Consider the following 11,172-nt stretch of genomic DNA (forward strand, 5'->3'; position numbering starts at 1 on the left):
TTGGTATCTATTTAAAAAAAAAAAAAGTGATGTTTTATCAACATGGAACAAAGTAAGAAAATGTGAGATTTTACTCAAATGGGAAAGAGTGATAGAGCCCAAGGTAATAGTCACTATTGGGGGTGGGGGTGGGGGTTCCTGTGTGTGCAGCTATTGGGTCTGAAAACATCCAACATTAATAGCAACACCCATCCCAGCTCCCTGGTTCATACCCGGTTTTCTGCACCATTTCTCTCAGAATGAGAAGGGAGTGCTGGAGACTCCAGCCTATACCCTTGAGGGGAGGGAGTGCATGTCCTAGGCCTCCATCGTGGTGAGGCTGTTTAGTGCATCCAGTGCAACGGTCACCACTGATCTAAGCAATCCACCCCATACAAGTCCCTGGCAGTGCAACAGCGCTGAGAAAACTAGGAAATCCCCATTTCCTCCCACTTTCCAAATGAAAAAAACTGGGGCTCGCAGCTGCCCAGGAGCGGGGCCAAGGTTTCTTCCTGTGGCTTCCTAAAGCGCCAAGCCGTGTGCTCCGTGAAAGCTCAGAATCCGTGCCCGCCCTGGCCTTGTTGACCGACTCCGGACAGACTGACGAAATCTCCGGGTCCTGCAGCCGCCCAAGCTTCAGGGAGCATCCAGGTGGGGACCGGGTAAGACCAGCGTAGCTGCGCACACCGTCTTCCCCCCACCACGCCCCACCGCCCCGATAACGTCAGAGGGGCGCTCGGCTCCGAGGAGAGGGCCCCAAGTATACGACCCGGAGTCGGAGAAGTCTTGGCACCTCTCAAATCTCATCTCGGGGCCCTGACTCACACCGCCCTCTGGCCATGAAAAATATCTCCAACTCAAGCTGGAGGAACGGTGGGAAGGCATCTGTGAGACCATTCACTAGACCGAGGCTGAGCCGGGAGCAAAGTTTCCCAGCATGTCAGGAGTCGGGGCCGGGGGTCTGGAAGCGGATTAAGACGGCCCCAGCCAGGAAGGAACAAAGCGGCCACGAAGGGGGAGGCGCATCTCTCCCCAGAGCTCCGGATCCCCAACCGGGTCGGCCCGGCTCTTTGCAGAGCCGTGGACCGCAGGTTCGGGAGAAAACTCCCACCCCTGCCCTAAAGGACCCTCAGTTCGGACAGCTCCGGGGATCGCAGCCCGGGGGTGGGGGTGGTCCCCGGCCAGGAACAAAGGGTGGGGCGCCCTCCCCCGCCCCGCGCCGCTCCGCCCGCCAGCCGCCACCTCTCGTGCGCTCCCTGGGAGCCGGACCCCGGCGGGCAGCCGCGCCTCATTAGCAATACAAAGCCGGGGGTCGAGCGGCTCCTTTCATCAGGGCTGGGGCCGGCGGACGCGCGCCCCGGGAGGAAAGGAGGCAGGGAGGCAAGGAGGAGGGGAGCTGCGGGGACCCTGGCCGGGCCGCAGACTTCGCGAAGAGCAGAAGGTAGGAGCGGGCTGGAATGCCCAAGAGCACCTGTGCGCGGCGCGCCACCGTCCCAGTCCCTACCTCGCACCGCAGCCCCGCGCCCCAGGCAAGTGTGGGGATGGCTAGAAGCCCGCCGCGCTCGCCTTACCCTCCAGCCGCAGGTGTCGGCGCCCCGGGTGCGGCTCGAGCCGCCCGCGGCCACGGCCAGCTGCGAGCCATTAAGGCAGGCGTTGACCGTGAAGAAGACGGAGCAGAGCTGCAGCCACGGGGCCATGGCCGTATGCTCGCCCTACCCGGCACTGCTCTGCGCCCCAGCGGCCCGCTGCTACCCTGCCGGGAGTGGGCGGTGGCGCTGGCGGCGGCGGGACGGGCCTCAGTGAGCATGCGCCCCCAGTCTGGGCTCGCTTCATCCCGGAGTCCCGCTGCCGGCCTCCCTACTTTGCGTCCTGGCCCCGCCCCACCAACGCCAGCTCCCGCGTCTTGGCCCCCCCCCTTCCGTTCAGGCCACGCCTCCCTGGCCACGCCCCAGGCAGCCGCTGAACCCTGCAGGCGGCTACGGTTTTTTCTCCCTCAGCTGAGAGGACTGTTACTCTGGTTGTCTTTTTTTTTTTTTAATTCAGTTTTATTGAGATATATACACAATGTACAATCAGCTGTTCACAGTACCATCATATAGTTGTGCATTCATTACCAAAATCAATTTTTGAACGTTTTCATTAAATTAAGATTAAAAGAACACCCAAAATATCCCATCCCCCCTATTATTAATTTACTTTTTGATCCCATTTTTCTACTCCTCTGTCCATTCACTGGATAAAGGGAGTGTGAGCCACAAGGTTTTCACAATCACACAGGCACACGGTGTAAGCTACGTAGTTACATAATCATCTTCAAAAGTCAAGGCTATTGGGTTGCAGTTCAACAGTTTCAGGTATTTCCTTCTGGCTATTCCAATACACTAAAATCTAAAAAGGAATATCTATACAAGGCATAAGAATAGCCTCCAAAATGACCTTTCAACTCTATGTGAAATATCTCAGCCACTGAAGCTTTGTTTTATTTCTCTTCCCTCTTTTGGTCAAGAAGGCATGGTCAATCCCATGGTGCCAGGTCCAGGTTCATCCCAGGAGTTGTCCCACGTTGCCAGGGAGATTTACACCCCTGGGAGTAAGGCGGTGAGTACCTGTGGAGTTGACTTAGAGAGAAAGGGGCCACATCTGAGCAACAAAAGAGGTTCTCTGGTGGTGACTCAGGCACAATTATAAAATAAGTAGGCTTAGCTTCTTTGCAATGTCAAGCTTCATAAGAGTAAGCCCCAAGATTGAGGGTTCAGCCTTCTAAATTGGTAGTTCCCAATTTACATCAGTTATTCTCCAGCTGGGGAAGTATAATATTTTTGAATTTTCCCACAGTCCCTCAGGGTGACTTTGCAAATACATTTTTATTCTCTGCCTAAATTACTTTGGGATGTATCTGGGTTTCACACTAATCTGTACAAAGTTCCATGTGATTACGGTGTTTGAGTAAACTGACCATACAAGTTAAATCATCTGGTATGCTACAGAAAATATACATTTTGCATGAAATAAACATATCTTCCTTTGGTCTCATGCAGAATTTGAACTTTTAAAACACTATCAATATCATCTTTTATTTACCCTTTAGCCTGACTTGGAGAGATCTTTTTTTGGAAGGATTTGTCCAAAAGATGCCTGCTCACTACAAAAACTCAAGAAAACACAGAGTATAATAGTAGTTTTAATAATAATAATGATACTATGTGGCAGTCCGCTTCTTGAATCCTCCCAACCATCCATGGAAGTGCATTACTGTTATCCCAATTTTAGATGCCCAAAACTTGGAAAGTTAGTGTAAGGACGTGGTGCTTAGAGAAATCCTAGCTCCACATTTACTGAGACCTCAGACAGATGCTTGCTCTCCCGGTATTATTATTCCCTCCTTGTAAATTGGAATAATAATCCCTCCTTGTAAATTGGAATAATAAAAGCATGTCAGTCTAGCAAGTGCTCAATAAATGCTACAGTGCATCGTTGACTGACTTGCATATTATGATCATGGCAGCTGGCAACTGGGATTCAAATCCAGATCTAACTGAAATCAGTACTCTTTTAACTACTCCATTCTGGGAAGAAGTAAAAATCATGTGTTATCCCCCAGCCCAAAGATGCTGAGAGCTAATCATCAACCCCCCCTTGTGAGGTGGGTATTATCCCTGGATGAGGAAGCCAAGGCTAGAGAAAGTGGGGCAGCCAAGGTCCTGGACTTTTCTACACTATCCCCCTGCCTTTGTCATGGTATCTGTGCTCCTGAACCCCACTACTTTGCCCATCTCCACTGCCCCCCGCCCCAGTCTAGGCCACCATCACCTCCCACAAGATAGATTCCCAGGTGCTTTTCCTGCTTCCACTTTTGTCCCAACATATACTCCATTTCTGTACCCTAGATCCAGAATGATACTTCAAAAAGGTAAAGCAGACCACCCACTTCTCCTAATTAAAACTCTTCCATGGCAGCTTTCACTCAATGGCCATTTAGAATGAAATCCATGCTGGCCGCAAGGTCCCCACCTCCTCTTCCACTTACGTCTTCCCACTTTGCCTTCACCACCCAGCTCCAGCAATGCTGATCTTTCCCTTGCACCCATCTTGGTCTTCGTGTCTCAGTAAACCATGGAGACTGTCTTCTCTGTCTTCCCATGAGGCAGACCACATGCTCTGACATGGCCACCCCTGGAACCAGAGCCAGCCTCACCTGAATCACAGAGGTCAGAAGTGGGAGATGGGTGGCCACCCAAAGGAAAGCTGGCATTGCTACCAGAGAAGGGGGGACAGGAGCTGGGGCCTCCAAACAACAGCATCCACAAGAGCCAGGTGCTGGGCTTCCTTGTCCATGTGCCTCTGGTCAGAAATGGTTTGGTTTTCATCTCACAGCTGGGATATCCAGGAATTCAGCCAGATGCAGCAAGGGCAGGCAACATGCCATCTTCAATCATCCAGAAGGGTCAGAACCCGCAGAAGGCCTCCCCTAGAGTAGCCATCTTTGAATAGATCCTGTGGTGCAGCACGTTGCTTCTCTCAGCGAGATGTTGGTTCAGTGTTTCCATCCGTGTCTCACCTTCTCTGCCACTCTTGGTGCTCTTTTCTGGGTCTCCCTCCACCCTTACAGCAGGGATGTCAGCAATTTGGCCATGAGGGTCAGGGGTGCCTGGGACTGTGATGAGACCATGAGGCTTAGCTCACTCCTTCATCTATATGACATTCTAGCCTAGGGATACCCAATAATTTATGAACCCATGTCCTACAGATGAAGTTCTACTATAATCAGTGATTCAAAAATATCCTTACACATTTATCTTTACATATTTGTCCAACTATTTTCTTAGGATATATTCATTCCTTGAATCAGAAATCCTGGGTTGGATATATCTGTGTGTAAAATTTGCTGGTTGTCAACTGCTCCATATCTCATTGCCATCTTAACTGGCTTTTCTGGTTGCTTATGAGGTGGACTGTGTTCTCTTGTGTTCACTGGCCATTTGCATTTCTTCCTTTGTTCATGAATTGGACTCCAGGAAAAGAAGCAGTACTCAGAGCTCATCATAGAGAGAGCAACTTAAGGAAGGTGTTGGGGAGAGGAAAGTGTTTCTCCCTGGGTTTTACTCTCATGACTGGATGACTGACTGACAGGGGAAGGCAGCACAACAGCCTCCACATCCACCCCCGAATGAATTCCCTGGTCCTAAATCCCAGGCTCCCTCCCATCCACGGTTCACTGCAGAAACTACCAACTGACTGTCTCTGAAAATGTGCTGCAGAGTTCAGAGAGGGCTCTGACTCTTCTAAAGGAGTGTGGAGAACATGAGAAAGCAAAGACCCCAGCGTCTATCTATAGCATGGTTGGAATGACACCCCTCAGGACCAAGGACTGGGAGGCCCTTCCAAGGCCATAAGCATTTGTGATGAGGGGCGGAGGGGAGACACAAACATCAAAGGGTCAAATTTGGTCAGGAAACGGGCATTTGGCAACATCCTCCCATTCTGGCCTTTTCCATGGATTCTCTTCCTCCTTGTCCCCTCTTTTTATTCTGACCCTTCAGAATATATGTGAGGCTGCAAAGGGCCCGACTCTGTCCTGGGAACTGAGATAAACAAGGAGGTCAGGCTCCCACCAAGCCTCCATGGACCACAAAGCACCACCGGCTTCCTCCAGGCCACAGCAGAGCCCAGCAGGGCAGGTGACCAGAGGAGGAGCAGAGCAAACCCTCCCCCAGTCAAACACATGGCCTCTCCCAGGAGGCCAAGGCCTGCCTGTGATCCCATCCCGAGTTCAGAGTTCAGCCATGCCTACCATCCCCGTCTAATTCACCTAATGTCCCCAATGCCTGGCACTCTGCCTGGCACACATCTGTGAGCAAGAAATGCTTATTGAACTAAACATAACTGATGCCACTTCCAGCCCTGTTTGGAATGAAGCCCAGGATTAAACAGATAAAATCACCTTAAAATAAACTGTTGATGAATGAAATGCAAGTATATTTCCCCAATCTACCTAGAACCTAACCAGATATGAAAAAGCCTTAATACAAGGATTGGATTTTATTAGGAGTCAAATTATACCCTGAAACATAAGAAAGGGTAACCTGATCATGGGAATAATTTGCATCCTGAATTATTTTTAGCTGAGAATAATAAAGATTATTTTAATGAACAGTAGTTAAAATCAGCAGACATCATTTTACTTTATTTCGGGGATTGAGTTTAAATAGTATGTTTTAAGCAGTAATCAAGATATTCAAAGGGTGCCCACCCCACCTCACCACCACTAAGGATCCAATCAGGATGAAGTGTAAGGTGTAAAGTTTGCCAGGGCTTTGGGGAGAGCAGTGTGGGAGAACTAGTGTCCCCTTCCCCATAATCCCCCAACCTGAGAGCATTCCAGGATTGCCAGGGTGCCAGACTCAGCCGTGGGCGGTCTTGGCTCACATGGGTCAGGTGTCATCACCTCTACTTCACTGACAGGGAAGCAGAGACTCAGTGAGGGGAAGTGTCCTGATCGAGGTCACAGAGCCCGGACGCCTACCCTGGACGGGAGGCCCAGATCTCAATCCCCACGCACTTCGGGCCTCGGCGCCGTCCAGAGATCGAGGCAGAGGAGAGAGGAAGACGGGGGACTGACCGCCCAAACCCGCGCCACGGGAATCCCGGGACGCGCCCCGCAACGCGCTCCGGGCAACACTGCTCCTGATAACCGCGCCCCCCTTCCCACTTTCCCAGCAGGAAATGAAGCGCGGGGCAGCCCGTGTCCACGGTGACCGCTAGGGGGCGCGCGGTCCAGGTCGCAGGCGCCAGGAAGACCCTGAAAACTCGAGTTTCCAAGAGCTGATACTAAGTTTGGCGGGAAGTAGAGTTCAGGGAGCTGTAAGAAAGTAAGCTCAAATACAAACTCTCAGTAACCATGTGACTTTGAGCAATTCACTTAGCTTCTCTAGTAGGTGTCAGTTTTCTGTGGGGCACCATGGGAATGACATGGATTTGGACCTGACTGGGTTTGGTTGTTTTTTTGCTTGTTTTGTTTTTTTGTTTGTTTTTGTTTTGTGTGTGTGTGTGTGTGTGTGTTTTCTTTTTCTCTTTATTAGAGAAGTTGTGGGTTTACAGAACAATCATGCATAAAATACAGGATTACCATACACCATCCCAACAAGAATAATTTGCATTGGTGCAGAACATTTGCTACAACTGATGATAGCACATTTTTATAATTGTATTATTAATTAAAAGCCATGGTTTAACTTAGGGTTCACTGTTTGTGTAGTGTATTTCCATGTTTTTAAAAGTTTATTCTGTTATCATAACTACAATCTAATATTTCCCCTTTAATCACATTCAGATATATATATTTTAGTACTATTAATTGTGTTCACAATGTTTTGCCACCATCACCACCAACTATTACCAAAACATTTCCATCATTCCAAATGGGAACCTTGTTCATTTTAAGTCCTAATTTCCCATTCCCTATCCCCCCCCCATTCCTGGTAACCTATATTCTAGATTCTGATTCTACGAGTTTGCTTATTCTAATTGTTTCAAATTAGTGAGATCATACAATCTTTGTCCTTTTGTGTGTGGCTTATTTCAGTCTACGTGATGTCTTCAAGGTTCATCCATGTTGTCGCATGAATTCAGGCTTCATTCCTTCTTACAGCTGAATGACAATCTATTGTATGTATATGCTACATTTTGTTTATCCACTCATTAGTTGATGCACATTTGGATTGCTTCCGTCTTTTGTCAATTGTGAATAATGCAGCTATGAGCATTGGTGCGCCCTGACTGGGTTTTTACAAGCCTGAAATAAGTGAGTGGCTGTGAGGGCATGTGAACATTGCGGCCTGTTGCAAGCAGGTGACCAGGAGATGATGCAGCCAGGCCCAGGGTACAGCTGTAACCCAAACAGGAGTTCAGTAGATGGCCACCTTTATATCCTTCTGGAGGTAACCCTGGTTTGGATACTCTGGAAACTTCTTGAGACGATGGTCCATATCCTGATTACTATTCATTCATTCCTTCTTTCAACAAGTACTCACTGAGTCCCTGCATCATACCAGGCTTAAGCCAGCAGCAGAGGACAAGTGAAAACAACACAAACTGTCCACAACAGGATACTGTTCCAGCTGTCACAGAACCAAACCCCATTCCATGGAGGTCACGGACATCATTCAAATAACCATTTGACCAAGGAAGAATCATAGCTAGGTGGGGCCTCCCTGAAGCAATGCAAAAGAGAAGGGAGCAGAGCGAGGGAGAGTGTACTGGGCAAAGGGAACAGAATGTGCAAAGGCCCAGTAGGGAACATGGTGCCTTCAAGGAACTGAAATAGGCCAGTGTGGCTGGAGAGCAAGGGGTGTGGGAGTGGTTGGAGATGAGCTGGAGAGGGGGGCAAAGGAGGCAGCCTCTGAGGAGTTGAAGGGCAGGGGCAGGGCAAGGCTATCCCCACAGATGCATTTTGAAAATGTTCCTGTATCCCAGGTGCTGCAAGCACAGGGCACTGCCTGACATGTAGTCAGCATTTGGTTCATACTTGTTGAATGAATGAATAACCAGGATCATTGTTGAATTTCTAGGTTTTAATATCTTGAATCCAAGAATAATTAAAAAGCCTGGCAAAACGTTTAACCCTGCTAAAGCATCTCCAAATAATGCAAATAAAATACAATAAAATTAAATGCACAAACATTATCTTGATATCTTCTGAGGTTATTTCTACTGTAAAGTCCTTTACTATATTTTTTTAAATAGACTTTATTTTTTTAGAACAGCTTTTAGATTTTCAGAAAAATTGAGAAAATAGTATAGAGTTCCCATATAGCCCACAACCAGTTTCCCTCCTTAACATCTTACTTTAGTACGGTATATTTATTATAATTAATGAAAAAATACTGCTATATTACCATTAATGAACGTCCATATTTTTTTCAGATTTCCTTAGTTTTTGCCTAATATCCTTTTTCTGTCCCAGCACCCCATCCAGGATATCATGTTACATTTAGTTATCACCTCTTCTTAGTCTCCTCTTGGCTATGACAGTTTCTCAGACAGGTATTTTGTAGGATGCCACTCTATTGGAATTTGTCTGACATTTTTCTCATGATGAGACTGGGTATTATTAATTTTTACTTTTATCCAAGTCATGTATGTACAAAGCTTAAACAGTCTTATTAATACTGAAAGTTGTACACTGAAAAACAGCAGTCCCCTGCGCTGTCTCTTGCCACTCTTGCTCCCAAGTAAGGAGGACACATACTCTTTGAACTGTTACTTCTGGCATTTGCTGCCATATTTCTAAATATATGGTTATGCTATTCTCTTGACTGACCAGTTTTAGACATTGACTTTCTGTTCTTTATGACAGATGAGATTGAGCTCTCTTTCAGTTCCTTTCTTCTACTCGCTGACAATGGTTTGTACTGGCCGTTTTCCCTTAGCCCTATCAGATCCACGCTGACGGCAGGGACCACATGGGTGGGCTTCCTTGCCCTCAGGCTTCCCGCTGGGCTGGGCCAATGTGGGGCGAGGCAGGCGTTTGAACGGAGGGAGTTGCTGCCGCCTGGCGGCTGTGTCCCTGGCTCTGCTATCACACGCCCCGACTCTCCTCAGGTCCTGATGACAGCGCCCGGCTTGCCTCTTCCATCCTGCGGCGAAGGTAAAGGCCCCCACTGTTGCCTTCTCTTATAACCTTTCCTTTCACACTGCCTGCCAGTCCTTTTTATGAAATTCTCCTCAGATCACCCGACTTGAGAGTTGTTTCCTGAAGGGATCCTGACTGACATATTACAATTTTAGTTAAATCAATATTCAGTGTTTATATTATGACTATATAAAATTATATATTTAATGCAAGTAATGTTTGATGTTAACATTTGCTTTCTTGCTACAACTTTTTTTTTTTTTTTGATGGGGTTAGTATTTACCTTTTAGAAGGACATTTGTTTTATAACCCTCTTGTTAATTCCTCCCATACAATTTTCCACATGGTCAATGGCATTAGCTTTTTGCCTCAGTTCCATTTTATTCCTGGAGCATCCCTCCATACAGTCCTCATGCCCTGACCCTGTGAGCGATGGGTGTTCTCCCAGCCTGCTGCCCAGCAAGTTTTCCTCCTCTCTTGTGTTGTAATCCTGTAACTGAGAAGTTAGGATTTAACAAATGATTATGATTCCTGAATCATTATATAGATAGTTCTTTTTTACTTTCTAATATATTAAAACAATCAGAGGGAAATACCTGAAATTAAAATTGTAACTGAGAAATTAAGAATTAACAAATTATTATTACTGAATCATTACATAGATGCTCCTCTTACTTTCTAGTGTATTAGAATAGCCAGAAGGAAGTACCTGAAATTACTCAGCTACGGCCCAGCTACCTTGATCTTTGATAAGGATGGTATAACTATATAGCCTTTCTCTTGTGATTGTAAAACCTTGTGACTTGCCCTCATTTATACTCTTCAATCTCATTTTTTTTTCTTTAGAGTCTTATCACAAAAGACAGCCCCTAATGTTTGTTAATGAAGGAACTGGAGTCAGCCCAGAACTAACCCATCCCAGTTCCTAAACTATCTTGCTAAGCATGTAGTCAATCTGTCCATGCTCAATAATCAGATCACTTCTAATACATCGTCTAGAGCAATCGTGCTCATTATCCTAAAATCTGGCCATCTTTTGATACTAGAAAACTATCAAAGTTACTGCAGTTCAGGGACACAGCTTTTAGGCCGATAGGCCATCTGAACTCCTGCTTCCTTCCCTCTTAGTAATAAACTCTTTCTCTCTGAAACCCCAGTGTCTCAGGAATTGGTCATTTGAGTGCATCAGGCAGTGAACCCACTGCTTTTGCTCGGTATCAATCCTGTTTTCTGGACCTCGTGTCTCCTTTGGGGTTTTCTCTCTCATTTTGTGGAAAACAGCCTCCACTAGCTTCTTGAGAAACGATATGGGGTAGGCAAATTTTGTGAGTCCTTGCATGTCTAAAAACTTGTCTTTACTAAACATCACAGTTGATTAATTATTTGCCTGAGTTTTGAATTTTATGTTGAAAGCATTGCTCTGTTTGGACAGATTGCTGCTCAGAAGTCTAATGGTCCTTTGCATGAAGTCCCCACCGCCATCTCCCTTTTTCCCTCCCTTTCTCTGTCTCGGTCAGCTTTCGGGCTGTTCTCCTCAATCCTGTTGTCCTGAAGTTTCACAG

At 47.0% G+C, this 11,172-nt stretch overlaps 1 protein-coding gene across 2 annotated transcripts in view; it reads right to left on the reverse strand.

Moving 5' to 3' along the window:
• The window catches only part of IL17RD (interleukin 17 receptor D), a 60,504-nt gene extending 58,717 nt beyond the window's left edge, over nt 1-1,787 (reverse strand). The window contains exon 1 of one of the 2 annotated variants that reach the window (XM_037798722.1): nt 1,551-1,787. In XM_037798722.1, coding sequence (XP_037654650.1) covers nt 1,551-1,676 — 126 coding nt within the window. In that variant the 5' untranslated portion in view covers nt 1,677-1,787. The remainder of the gene's footprint in view (nt 1-1,550) is intronic. The other variant, XM_037798721.1, reaches the window with a different exon arrangement.
• Nucleotides 1,788-11,172: the final 9,385 nt, after the last annotated feature.

Source organism: Choloepus didactylus, chromosome 1, assembly GCF_015220235.1.
Source record: "Choloepus didactylus isolate mChoDid1 chromosome 1, mChoDid1.pri, whole genome shotgun sequence".
Taxonomy (NCBI): domain Eukaryota; kingdom Metazoa; phylum Chordata; class Mammalia; order Pilosa; family Megalonychidae; genus Choloepus; species Choloepus didactylus.